The following is a 12724-nucleotide window of genomic DNA, read 5'->3' as shown; positions in this document are numbered from 1 at the left end:
TGTGTTTTCATAGGATCCTAACCACATATATATAAACATATAATCCAAAATTATAATTAAACATATATGGAGTATATTGAACAACTAGTTCCAAAGCTCATGATTAAAGGAGAAAGAATGAGGGGGCGTGGGCGTGGCAAAGCGCAAGTGTCCAGCCAGCTCAACGTGTGTGTGACTCAGCAGAACCAACGTTCCGCCGCCTGGATACACCACGTGGCAAATGGTCTGCTTTGAATTTATAATTCATGGGGTAGGGGATGGATTTTCCTATAATATAATGTTTTAGGTGGTAGGGGGTAGATACCTAATTTTAGTTGATAGAGTGTCCTCGTGTCTGATTCATTTTAAGGAAGAAATTTAGATGAGTGGTTATTAAAACTCAACAATGAAAATAGGTTGGATTTAGAATAATAAAGTTTGTATTAAGGGATTCACTGCTTAATAGACTTGAGATAAATCAATAGTCAGGTGCAAGGTGAGGTGTACAAAGCTGTAAAACATAGAGGTGAGTGTCGCGTGATTTGGAGTAACGAAAATAATCGGACAAGTGTAAATTTATCGTGACAATTCAAAACATGCTTTAATGAATGATATATTTTTAAATTGCATGAGCAGACTTTCACTCAGAGTCCAAACTCTTACTTGGGAAGCTCAACTTCAAAAATTAGAGAGCCCGATAATTTCAATGATATTTGATATGGAGTTCAAATTCCTACCCTACCATCTCCAATTATGACTTGAGATCAGGTGATCAACCGACAAAATCCCAATCATTTTCACAGAGTATTCATATCTTCTACTATAGCCTATTCCTTTCACACATCATTGTAGTGGGTTTAGGATTAACAAAAACCACCAGTTTGAACATAGTACTATTCATTTGCTAAGCAGTAAGCATGAATATGTGTCAGTGGTCCAAATCCATGCAAATTGTTGATCCAAATTGTGGGTGGGCTTGTGACCCTAATCCACAACAATCTGTCCTGCTGGGCAAGTAGGCAGCTCAAACAAAAAACAATTGAAATTTGTGTTAGATTTCATTTCAGGCCAGGATGTCATCGTCAAATGATTATAAATATATATTGTTCTGGTGCGCCACATCTGACATCCTTAATCCTTATCTGCATTGTTTTTTCCAAATTCCAATTTCAACTTGTCGTCACACATCATTTTTATCTCATCTCTGCATGCTAACCTGCGCTTCTTCTTTCACATATACCTTTGACTTCATCGTTAAGCTATATATATATAGGAGTTCTGTGCCATCACTCATGAGCATGCTGCATGCACCCCAACCAATTAACTCAAACTAAACCACAATATTTAAACACTTCCAAGTTTGAGTTGTTAATCAAATAATAATAAAATAGTAATTCAATAAATAAAAAATGTACACTGCAACGTAGTTGATCTCACCACCATAATCCAAAATTTATAATATTTGCACCAACCAAAATCATTCTTGTCCATCAATCATTGCGCAAACAAAAGCATACTTTTTTTTTAATTTTTTATATTATGATTTCTTCCTTGCTTAACAAAGGAAAATAACTATAATATTTGTGGTCAAATAAAGTTTTATTTAGAGTATAATATAATGTTTTTCAATTGATTAATTATTAAAACTAATAGTCGGCACAATATAATATTTACTTTTTACCTCAAAGAGCAATTTCTTTATTTTGACGTGTTTATCACCCGAACACGTGGCCACACCTGTTTGATCCTTACCACCCGCAAGCCGACACGTGGCATGACCGATAGTTCCACAAAGATATTTTTCAAAAAAAAAAGTGTCAAAATTTTATGTCGTTAAAGCAATATATATATATATAGAGAAATAGAGTGTCTTGCCAGCTCCGTCAACCACCGCCTCCGCCTCCGCGTGCCACCGCCATGAATGGCGAAGCCGGCCAGGATTCAGGGACGAGTCTGTATGCAGCGCTGGCGGAGCGGTGCCGGAGCCTGGAGGCGGGCCTGGCGAGCCTCCAGCAACAGTTGGATGTGCTGTTGCGAGAACAGAGTAGTAGGAGCTGTGAGGAGTCCGGACAAGAGGTGGCGTCGGATTCAGGTGACTTGACGTCATATCCCGGCTGGGGTTACGTCCCCGGAGCATTCTTTGACGGGAGTCCGTACAAGAACGTGTTAGAATACATGGGACATGCAGTTCACGTTAGCAGACCTGCTACTGAGGAGATCATCTACTGGTAATTATTTGATGGTGTGCAATTTTGCGATCATAACTGATCAGAAGTTATTTGTTAGACGTTAAAAGGCCTTTTTTGGTAAACGAAGATGTTAGCTGATTAGGCTAGATGGTATAACTAATTGATAAAAACGTTTGGTAAGTTAGCTGATTAGGTTAGATGTTATAGTTAGTTGATAACTTGAAAGACGTTAGCTGATTAGATAAGACTAGTTGATAATATTAATTAATTTTAGAAAGGTGTTTAGTAGATTAGTTGTTAGCTGATAGCTTGTAAAGCTGGGATTGGGTTTTGGCCCACTAATTAATTGCAGTTGTTTGTGTTATGGTTACAGGAACAGATCAGCTGAAAAACTGTACGGATATAAAGATGAAGAAGCAATCGGACAAAGTGCCATAGAACTGCTAATTGACAGAGAGCATCAGGAATGGGCTGCATCTATATCGGAGAGGTTGTGGCCAGGGTCAGGGAAGACATGGTCAGGGCAATTACCCTGCAAGAAAAGGTCAGGTCAGAGGTTTATGGCAATGGTGACCAAGAATCCATTGTATGAGGATGAAGAGCTTGTAGGTGTCATCACTGTTTCAAGTGATGCAGCTTTATTCAACAGCATAACATTGGGAAATCTTAATAGATCATATGAAGCTCAACATAATGGCCAAGCTGGGATAAGGACAATATATCCAAAAAGGCTTCAATGGCGTCCACGCCCTTTAATTGCACCTTCTGTATCCGAGCCACCTAAAGCACCTGTAAGTATTGGACAAAAGAGAAAAAGTATTCATGTGATCTGTGAAAAAGAAAATGATTCCAGTTTTCTGTATCATTTGGAGTTTGGTGAGCCCATTTGAAGAACAATTCCAAGCTGGATACTGTTTCTGATCTAATCCACATGTTTGGGACATTGTAGGCGGCTAAGGTTTTCTCAAAGCTGAATATTGCAGGAATGGTGAAACTGTTTGGAAAGAATCAGACAAATGGTTGCAGTTTAGCATCCATGGAAGTAGATGAGACATGTTCTCCAGAGACCTCACAGGCTATTAATAATGGACAGGGAGAAACTGAGCCAGAGCCAAATAGGATTGCGAAATATGAAATTCGTTGGGAAGATATAAGATTGAAGGAGGAAATTGGGCAAGGTTGAAGCAAGGACTTTAAGTTTACCTATACCTAATCTGCTATGCTATTACAATGAGCTTCCATATCATCTTACATAATCACTTCAATTCAATGCAATTTTTTTTTTCCCATTTCAGGCTCATTTGCCATTGTGTATCGTGGAATCTGGAATGGATCAGTATGTATTCTGGTGCCTTGATCTTCGTACAAATTTGGACAGTGATCATACATTTGAATACTCATTCCTTTCTTTGCTTCTGGTTTCAGGATGTTGCTGTTAAGGTTTATTTTGGAAATGAATGCAGCGAGGGGACCTTGCTTGACTACAAGAAAGAGGTTTGTGGTTCTAGCAGTTAAGTAGTTATTATCTGAAAAATTGTCACAAAAAGTTCGTCTCTGATCAATTTGCAGCTCGTGTTTGCAGATTGACATAATGAAAAGACTTAGACATCCAAATGTACTGCTGTTTATGGGGGCGGTTTCTTCACAAGAGAAACTAGCGCTTATAACTGAATACCTGCCCAGGTAGGTAATCCAACAAACATTCCTTCCTCATATGAAAAGTTCTTGTTGACAACTATAAGATGGATTATATAAATGTTGTTCATTATCTATCCAGGGGAAGTCTCTTTAAAACGCTTCATAAGAGCAGCCAACAATTGGATACTAGACGGCGTTTAAGGATGGCCCTGGATGTGGTACATTATTGTTTAGTCTGAAGTTGCTGGTTTCTATTTCCTATACTGTTTTATGGTGTTTGAGTCTCAATTTTATGGGCACATGGTTCGTAATGCAGGCTAGAGGTATGAATTATTTGCACTGTAGGAATCCGCCCATAGTACATCGAGACCTGAAATCTTCAAATTTACTGGTTGACAAGAGCTGGACAGTGAAGGTATTGTGTAATGAAAGGGCCCTTTAAATTTAAGGTTTGTGGGTTGAGTAAACTAGGTATGATCTGCATTGGTTTTTGTCAGGTTGGGGATTTTGGTCTTTCAAGACTGAAAATTGCAACACTTCTTACAGCCAAATCTGGTGGAGGAACTGTAATAATGTTTGACTCTTTTGTTATATATAGCTCTTTACTTCAAGTTTGTATGTTTTTTGTGTTAATTAAGTTATAAAACTTTTATTTTCAAAAAAAAAAGTTATAAAACTTTTAACCATTGCAGCCCCAGTGGATGGCTCCTGAAGTCCTTCGCAACGAACCTTCAACTGAAAAGTAATCTTCAGAGGCCGATCGAGCTTTCATATATAAACTCGAGGGGCTGGTATTGTCTGTCTAGATTGTGATTGTATCTCAGTTTTCGTGATTTGTTGTTCTGGTTGTGCTGTTGGGCAGGTCGGATGTGTTCAGCTTCGGTGTCATTTTGTGGGAATTGATGACAGAATCGATACCTTGGAGCGACCTCAATTCCTTACAGGTATACCTCAATTGTTGCCTGTTGGATATACTTGTAAACTGATTTTCTATAACTCTCCATTATAGGTGGTGGGAGTTGTTGGCTTCATGGACCGCAGACTGGACATTCCAGGAAACATTGATCCTAGGGTGTCTTCCATAATTCTCGATTGCTGGCGAAGGTTTCTGTCTTTCCTTATCCTCTTCTTAACCTTTGCTTCATTCTTGCTCAAATGTCTGTAATTTGCTGCAGCAACCCCGAAGATCGCCCTTCGTTTCACAGCATCATTGTGAGGGTGGTGGATGTGATTCAGGCATGTAGCAGGAAGAACTAACTCAGATCCTTGATCTGTTTTTGTTAATGCAGAAACACAGACAAGGCATGGGACAATGTTGTTGCCTGCCATTTTGTGTCTGTGTTAGTATTTCTTTAGGTTACAATGTAATCTGGTCTTTAATTTTCCAGGCACCAAAGCAGCCCAAAGTTATAATCCAATCACAAAACCATACTGATTATTACAATGCAATTGAATTTTCTGCAAACAGATCAGATCTACAATATTTCTAAAGCAATCACTTTTGTTCCAACCATATACAAGTAATATTACTCATGATCAATCATATCAGAGTTTGGCCCATAATAAATTATTATCAGAAAGCAGGAAAAGTTGTGGATGTCAATTGTTGCAGTGCCATTTTGAAGTTGGGACACAGCTTAGATAATGGCACCAGTTGCAATGAGCATTTGCAGTCTGTCCTCTGAACACCATGACAAATCCCACTGTGAATCTACACCCACCATTTGAATAAACCAAGCTAGTGTAAGTTTTTACAATACAATACAAGAGGAAAGGGAAAACAGTATGCTGCATCATATCAAACATAACCAAATAAACGCGGGATTGAGTAGAGAAGAGATCGTGCTTTGCTTACCCGGTGATGAATAAAACCGAAGCAGCCACCAAGGAAACGCGCTGGCAAATGGTGTACTTGGACATAAGGCGAGCAACGCCTGGAAGATGCGTCCTTTTGTACCAACCGAACTGGGGTAGAAGTAGCAGCACAAAGCCCAGAAGGAAACCACTAAAGAAACCTCCAATGTGTGCAAAGTTGTTAACATGAGGAAGAATTCCATATCCTAAGTTGATTAGGATGATGACCAGAAGGGTCAAAAGAGCAGCAGCCTGTTCATTCAATTCACAGCAAATTAAAGAAAGAACAATGTAATGTATGTGCCCTTCAATTCAATACAAAACTTAGGCAGGCTCGGATAGTCCAGATCGAAAACAGAAAATTTGTACAAGTGACCTTATTGCTATAAATAGTCCAGTTAGTTAGCAACTCCGACAACATTGCTCCAAGAAGTCCAAATAATGCACCAGAAGCTCCAACCGAGATGCCATGTTGAATGAAAAGGGATCCCACCGATTCCTGACACCAGGTAGATTAACCCTACACGCGCTGCATATATAACAATATAATTATATTGTCGAAGAAAACTAGAACTGAAGAAAAGAGAAAGCATACCAAATCCAAATTGCTGCTCAAGTCGAACCCCAACAAAGATCAAACTCAGCATGTTAGCTAGTAAATGGAAAACACCAGCATGCAACCAGATACAAGTGACAAGCCTCCATTCTTGATGCTCATGCACTATCTTCTTCCAATCTAGTGCTCCCAATTTCTCCAGTCTACAAAAGTAAATACCACTAATAGTTACTCTATAACAAAGATCCTGTGCCTACTTGATTTGCTTTCTATAATGAGTTTTATGTTTTGGTTAACGAGGGAATTGAGTCCATAGTTGACCGGCTCAAGTCAATTCAAGAAGGCCGATAGGCCAAATTTATAGAGAAAATTACATACGTAGAAGAAGATGGCCCAAAGAGAGGATTTTCTCTAAGGGGTTGAAAAGAGAACCTCCCAAGAGACAATACAACACAGTTATCCTGACTACTTTTTCCAAAACCTGTGGTGCCAATTATATTGTGAGGGCAATCATTCACAAACATTGTGATCACAAACATGACCACATTCGCCAGCACAATCATAGGCACCAGAAACGAGGTCCATTGTTCCTCTGATGTCTCCCAATAGTAAGCTGACAATGTTGTTGCTGTTGGTGGGTATGCACTGTTTCTGATCTTTGCTCCTCCCATTGCTTCACACTTCACATGAGTAAATCAACACAGCCTTTCTTTCTGAGTCTGTGTATATATAAATTAAATCTCCTTTTATCCCTATATACTATATGATGAAGTAGCTTGGAAACTAATCTTGTTCGTAGCTCATAGGTAGGTCTGCTAATCTTGTAGCTCGACTTAAGATCTAGTAAGCTGGTTATATTAGAGGAATGAGTTGAATTTACACTAAGAATGATAAAAGCAGGAAGCTAAGCACCCATTATTAGAATGGTAGAAAAACTGTAATGGATGGAAATTTGATTTTGGGTTTGATCTGAGGATTGGTAGATTGTTAGAGTGTGACAACAAAGTTGTACCTGAACAGTTACTGGAAGAGAATGACAGTTGAATTAACTGCCTTGCCTTGCCTTTCAAGGAAATGCACAAAAATGCTGAGCTGAAGAAAATATGTATGTTATAAATCAACATCCATCCATATCAAAGGTTTGTCAAAGAAGACAAAATTAATGTAGGAAATAACTCATTTCTATTCTACCACCACCAGACCCTCTGGGTAGCCCTAGCAGGATGCGCAATTGAAAAATAAGTAAATATATAACATGTGTATGTGTCATGTGTTGTATTTTTTGTGTATTATGTTATGAAATTTTGTATCTTGCGAGTATAAATTTTATACATCGTCATTTTGATTAAGGGTCCATAATGCTATGTGGATCAGGTCCGTGATATAAATCCGCTGCACTGCTACATGTGCTCATTTGGAATGGGGCTCTGAGATTTCAATGCCACAACAAAATGGACTAAAATCAACAAAAGGTCTAAATGGACTTGGGTTATGTGACCTAACAACTATAATAATGGATAATTTTAATAGGCCTAGCCCATCAAGTAATTCAAATTCAGTGCGAGTGACCATGCAAAGCCCATTTATTTTAATACTTATACTGTGAGCCCGGCTTACACAACAAATTGACAAAATGAACTCCTAATACCCATTTCATTTCTGCCAAGACCTTCTGGTCTAGTGGCACCCGATTGCACCTTCATATGTAAGGGGTGAGTTCGAGTCTTAATGGAAGCGATATTAACTCTTTGCACTTCAATAGGTTTAACTAAATTCGAAATACAAACCGGGAGAACAAAATCTCAACTTACAGGTTGCCGTTTCATGCGAATTAGTGGAACTACTCACGTACCCATGACAATCAAACCCGTTTCATGCGAATTAGTGGAACTACTCATGTACCCATGGCAATAAAACCCGTTTCATGCGAATTAGTGGAACTACTCACGTACCCATGGCAATCAAACTCAAAACATGCCCTTGCAGTATAGACGAACAAGAGATACATCCACCACCTACCGCAACCCCTTAAGGTGGAACAAGAGATACATAAGGATATTTTGCATGCAACGTCACAAAAAATTATTGATATTAGGCGGCACTTTTAAATTCCAAATCTTCGACCACTCTATGAATTCAAAGAGAACTCCTTGCCCCATAAACATACGAGTGAGACTGAGATAACCATGCTTTACACTATAAACTCCTCAGATATCATCTTTTCAACACCATGAATGACCAACGTTCAAATTTAATTAAGGTATTATTAAGTTGAAATCAAATTCAAGTAGTTCTAGTAATGAATATAGAGCCGAATTCAAATATTTTACAATTGAATTTTGGTAATTTGCAAACTTAATTAAACGTAAATAATAAAAAAGGTTGAATGCACAATTTGTCAAAAAGTTATCACTGTTAAAATCGAGTTGATCTGGAATAGTGACGCAGAAGGAAATTGTGAGTCGCAAAAGGTTAAAGCAGTGTTTGCTATCTGTGACTGTGTGTCGTTGTTCATTGCAGCCCTCATTTTCATATCCCAAACAATCTTGCAATCTCCTTGTTCCCTGCGACCATGGAGTAGTTGATTACTGTACGGTCTACTCCACTGGATCGTAATCTCTGAACAATTTCCATTCTTGTTGTACTGCATTTTACTGTGTCCAAAATTCGCCTGAAAATGTTTTCACCTACTTCCACCAACTCGCCTTTAATGACTCCCGCCGCCGCTGCGGATGGGTATCCGGGAACCCGGCCATCACTGCGCCGACACAGCATCCGCGACGTCGTGTGGGTTCTCCGGCGAGCCGGCAGTCGCGGGATGGTGTGGCGGGAGCCGTCGGCGCTGGTGCGCCAGGCTGCGGCGGAGCAGATGGACGAGCGGCAGAGCGATTGGGCGTACTCGAAGCCTGTTGTGATTCTCGACCTCGTTTGGAACTTCGCGTTCGTGCTGATTGCCGCCGCGGTGCTGGTGTTGAGCAGGGACGAACAGCCGGAATTGCCGCTCAGGCTTTGGATTGTAGGGTACGCATTGCAGTGTGTGCTGCACGCGGTGTCTGTTTCTCTGGAGTATCGCAAGAGGAGGCGGCGGAGATGGCAATCAGCGGATGAGGCGTTTGGTAGAGGCGGCGAGGGTTTGAACTCTTCCACTGGTTATGTCACTTTGGCCCAATTCACTCAGGAGGAAACTAGGTTAACTTCAAACCCTTCTCTTTACCTGTAATTCTGCAATTTCATTCCTTCGAATTGGAAGCTGAAGCTATTTATACCCAAATGTGCTTGATTTGGAGTGAAAATTTGTCAAATCATCATTTTTTTTTTGCTAATTCTAGCTAGGGTTCCAACTTCCAAGTAAAATCATTGCATATTCTTGTTAGAAATCATATAATAATTGAATAATGGATTAATGTCACCTAATATATGCCAACTTCTTTTCCTTTGAAATGTTACATTGGCTTTGTGTAATGTTATACAGATCCACTTGTCTATGTCTGTTATCAGAGTTGTGAAAGTAATTTTCTCCCATTATTTGAACTGTATGGCTCACTGGTGATGTGTTTCAACTTTCAGTACTGTGGCGAAGTATTTAGAATCCATAACAACTATGTTTTCATTTGTATGGTGGATTATTGGGTTCTATTGGGCTTCTGTTGGCGGACAACCAATGGCGCAAGACTCCCCTCAGTTATACTGGTTTGTGAGGATACTTGTATTTCATCAAAGGCCCGAGTAATTTTCAACTTAAATAACATCCATGGCTAACATAATCTCGCTCACTCGTGGTGCAGGGCTTCCATCATCTTCTTGGCTTTTGATGTCTTCTTTGTGGTTTTCTGCATCATTTTGGCATGTGTAATTGGTCTGGGAATATGCTGTTGCCTGCCTTGTATTCTCGCAGTCTTGTATGCTGTAGCTGATCAGGTAAATCCCCAGCACAACCATTTTCGATATGTGACTAGGTCGAATATAGGTAAGTCTTTAGGTTATTACCTTTTTGTATATATGTCGGCTTCTAGGACACACAATGAATGTTGGAGGAAGAATAAGTAGACAACAGACAAAGCCAGTTTCTTAATATGGTCTTGTTTATAATATATTCCCCAATGTGTTGGTTAAGTTGTGAGAAGCAGTTAGACAGTATGCATCTGAGTGTATATCAGCTCCGTGCTCATGTGCTAGCTGCAGGATGGAGCAGACCAAGAAGACATCGAACAACTCTCCAAATATACATTTACAAGAACCATTAGTTTCGAGAATGCTGATGGCGAGGCACACGGAAGTATTGCAGGAGTGATGACCTTATGTGGGGTGGACGTGGACATGGCGATGGCGCACCAGCTATCAGTGGACGATGCAGTATGTCCTCATCTTCTTTCCATTTCATCTCGTTTTTTGTTGTTTTCCTTCATTCCTTTCCCTTCATTTTGCAGGAGTGCTGCATATGTCTGTCTGCGTACGAGGATGGAGCTGAACTTCGACAACTTCCCTGTGGTCACCATTTTCATTGTGCTTGTGCGGACAAGTGGCTGCAGATTAACGCCACATGTCCCCTTTGCAAGAACAGTATCATCAAGGGTAACTACCACAGAAGTGGAGAGGTTTAAGTGGGAGGCAGCTACTCTTTCTTAATCTTTATGGTTTCTTGTTCCTTAATGCTGTTGTGTTTGAATTGCCCCAAGCAACCTTTTGTTTCACTGTATCACCGTGTAGATATTGATATTGTGTTCACCAACTATATGTATGTATGTATGTGTATATGTGTATTGGCATTCAGAACTTGTTGATCATAACATTGTTGTTGTCGTCCTGTTTTTGTAATTGGTAATTGGCAATATCAATGAATCTCTGTTTACAAAATCAGTATTGCCAGAACTCTTTTTTTGATACATGGGTGAGTAAGATAAACTCAGAAATTACACATGGCTGAGAAAGGAAAGATCTGTAATACTCAACAGGATGATATGATAGATGAGATCAGATCAGATCTCATCTCAATTAGTCTTGCAATCTTCTCTTTTCCCAGATTTCACACTTTGTCAAGTCTGACGAGGAATCCGGCGGCTCACATTTCACCGGCTGTGTTTCATCGTCGCTTGTCCTTATGCGTTTCACGCCAATCGAGACGCCGAACAGCCTGGGGCTTAGTGTGGTAGAACCGCCGTGGCCTCCTTCGGCTTCGGCGGCGCTGCATTCGCGCTCCGCCGAATCCTGCCGCCCTGGTGGGAGCAAATCTAATACCTGTCCTTCCGGTGCCGTTTCCGGGTGATTCACGGCGTAATTGGACATCAAGCTGCATACGTTCTTACACAAACCTCTCAACCGATTCAATTCCTGAGTTAGCTGCGCGTTCTCTTTTCTCAACCTCTCATTCTCCTCCAAAATTTCCGGCGTCGTCGTGTACGTTGTAGGGCGTAATACCACGGCGGTGGCGGTGGCGGCCGGCGACGAGTTGGACGACAAAACTTGCTCGTCTGCGGAATTCGTCGGAGAAACGGATTTCACAGCGAGCGTCACCACCTGTGCATTTTGAACAATCGCTGTCGAATTCGCCGCTGCTGACATTTTCCGGCGCTGAATATCACGCAGAAGTCGTTTCTCACCTCTGCGGAAGGACTCGTTTGCAAATTCCCACCGATCGGGCACCACTTTTCTGAATCCCTATAAATTCCGAACAAAAAACGTAACACGAATCATTAAGCAAGCGCATTCTATATTTCTATTGATAATCGAATTGAAGAGTATGATTATGATGATTAATCTTACGTAAGTGTTAAGCTGTCGAACGAAGCTGGAGAAATTATTGTGCTTGAAGTATTTAGGAAGCAACTCCGTTGCGAACTCCGCTGGTTTCCACACAATAAATGCGGTCCCATCTTCATTCCACGAAATCAATTTGTCAACGCCCGGATCATCCACCAGCTGATACGTTTTCGTCAAAAACGGCGTCGGAATAGATCTCTGAGACTCACCCGCCGTCGTCTCTCCGCTTTGCTCAACCGGAGACGGACCCATAACGTCGCCTTCAGATCCAAACCGTAAAATCAAATTTAAAAACAAAGGAGAACCAAAACGAATATAGTGTAGAAAGTATAGTTATGGAAGAAGAAGAAGAAGAAGAAGAAGAAGAAGAAGAAGAAGAAGAAGAAGAAGAAGAAGAAGAAGAAGAGGGTGGTTTCTAGAAAGTTCTGGCGGAAGAGGAGAATGATGGATTCGAGGCAGGCAAGAAGGAAGATTAGGAAATGGTGGAAAATGAGGGAAATCGGAGGGCGTGGGGACTCGGTTTTGGTTTTGGTTTTGGATTAAAGAAGGCGCGAGAAGGTGGCGTTTCCAGAAGTTTCTCAAATTTCCGTTGGAAGGTTTCGAGAAAGGGCACGTGTCGGACTCTATGTGGAACCATAATCCAAGGTTGAAGATAAGGATGCTACAACACTAAAGATGGACGGTTTGGAAGTTAAATTCGCCGTTGGATAAACGGACACTGTTTAGCTTTTTTTTTTTTTTTTTTTTTTTT

The 12724-nt window shown here is 40.5% G+C and overlaps 3 protein-coding genes and 1 pseudogene across 9 annotated transcripts; 2 read left to right on the top strand and 2 right to left on the bottom strand.

Annotated features, from left to right (window-relative positions):
• Positions 1 to 1840: 1840 nt before the first annotated feature.
• LOC116027360 (probable serine/threonine-protein kinase drkA) lies at positions 1841 to 5271 on the top strand. Of its 6 annotated transcripts, XM_031268939.1 has the most exons (13): positions 1842 to 2207; positions 2542 to 2959; positions 3118 to 3346; positions 3464 to 3504; positions 3594 to 3662; positions 3751 to 3851; positions 3946 to 4024; positions 4123 to 4221; positions 4304 to 4372; positions 4499 to 4548; positions 4669 to 4750; positions 4816 to 4910; positions 4982 to 5271. In XM_031268939.1, the coding sequence occupies exons 1-13, from the start codon at positions 1897 to 1899 to the stop codon at positions 5061 to 5063; spliced, it is 1725 nt and encodes a 574-aa protein (XP_031124799.1). In that variant the 5' UTR covers positions 1842 to 1896; the 3' UTR covers positions 5064 to 5271. The 6 variants fall into 6 exon arrangements, 5 of the variants coding, with proteins under 5 accessions (XP_031124801.1, XP_031124802.1, XP_031124799.1 ...); XM_031268941.1 differs by lacking the exon at positions 4499 to 4548 and having other exon boundaries at positions 1841 to 2207; XM_031268942.1 differs by lacking the exon at positions 4982 to 5271 and having other exon boundaries at positions 1841 to 2207; positions 4304 to 4380.
• LOC116027361 lies at positions 5164 to 7054 on the bottom strand (annotated as a pseudogene).
• Positions 7055 to 8670: 1616 nt separating this feature from the next.
• LOC116027622 (E3 ubiquitin-protein ligase At1g63170-like) lies at positions 8671 to 11020 on the top strand. 2 transcript variants are annotated; one of them, XM_031269326.1, is made up of 5 exons: positions 8671 to 9405; positions 9784 to 9906; positions 10002 to 10134; positions 10393 to 10569; positions 10644 to 11020. In XM_031269326.1, the coding sequence occupies exons 1-5, from the start codon at positions 8894 to 8896 to the stop codon at positions 10815 to 10817; spliced, it is 1119 nt and encodes a 372-aa protein (XP_031125186.1). In that variant the 5' UTR covers positions 8671 to 8893; the 3' UTR covers positions 10818 to 11020. The 2 variants fall into 2 exon arrangements, with proteins under 2 accessions (XP_031125186.1, XP_031125187.1); XM_031269327.1 differs by having other exon boundaries at positions 8672 to 9405; positions 10399 to 10569.
• Positions 11021 to 11061: 41 nt separating this feature from the next.
• LOC116027625 (heat stress transcription factor B-2b-like) lies at positions 11062 to 12658 on the bottom strand. Its single transcript, XM_031269329.1, has 2 exons — positions 11977 to 12658; positions 11062 to 11871 (listed from the first exon to the last, which is right to left on the bottom strand). Exons 1-2 carry the CDS (start codon positions 12223 to 12225, stop codon positions 11209 to 11211), a joined length of 912 nt encoding a protein of 303 aa, XP_031125189.1. The 5' UTR covers positions 12226 to 12658; the 3' UTR covers positions 11062 to 11208.
• Between the last annotated feature and the right edge of the window lie 66 nt (positions 12659 to 12724).

The sequence above is a fragment of the Ipomoea triloba genome, chromosome 8, assembly GCF_003576645.1.
Source record: "Ipomoea triloba cultivar NCNSP0323 chromosome 8, ASM357664v1".
Taxonomy (NCBI): domain Eukaryota; kingdom Viridiplantae; phylum Streptophyta; class Magnoliopsida; order Solanales; family Convolvulaceae; genus Ipomoea; species Ipomoea triloba.
This window is presented reverse-complemented; position numbering and strand designations above follow the sequence as displayed.

What these genes read in the sequence shown, in the direction of transcription:
- LOC116027625 (XM_031269329.1), bottom strand. Translation starts at nt 12,225, where the DNA reads ATGGGTCCGTCTCCGGTTGAGCAAAGCGGAGAGACGACGGCGGGTGAG. An exon ending in TTCGACAGCTTAACACTTAC is followed by an intron (nt 11,872 to 11,976) that starts GTAAGATTAATC and finishes CGGAATTTATAG; the next exon opens with GGATTCAGAAAAGTGGTGCC.
- LOC116027622 (XM_031269326.1), top strand. Translation starts at nt 8,894, where the DNA reads ATGTTTTCACCTACTTCCACCAACTCGCCTTTAATGACTCCCGCCGCC. An exon ending in TTCACTCAGGAGGAAACTAG is followed by an intron (nt 9,406 to 9,783) that starts GTTAACTTCAAA and finishes TTCAACTTTCAG; the next exon opens with TACTGTGGCGAAGTATTTAG. An exon ending in AGCTATCAGTGGACGATGCA is followed by an intron (nt 10,570 to 10,643) that starts GTATGTCCTCAT and finishes TTCATTTTGCAG; the next exon opens with GAGTGCTGCATATGTCTGTC.
- LOC116027360 (XM_031268939.1), top strand. Translation starts at nt 1,897, where the DNA reads ATGAATGGCGAAGCCGGCCAGGATTCAGGGACGAGTCTGTATGCAGCG. An exon ending in GAAGGAGGAAATTGGGCAAG is followed by an intron (nt 3,347 to 3,463) that starts GTTGAAGCAAGG and finishes TTCCCATTTCAG; the next exon opens with GCTCATTTGCCATTGTGTAT. An exon ending in ATAACTGAATACCTGCCCAG is followed by an intron (nt 3,852 to 3,945) that starts GTAGGTAATCCA and finishes TTATCTATCCAG; the next exon opens with GGGAAGTCTCTTTAAAACGC.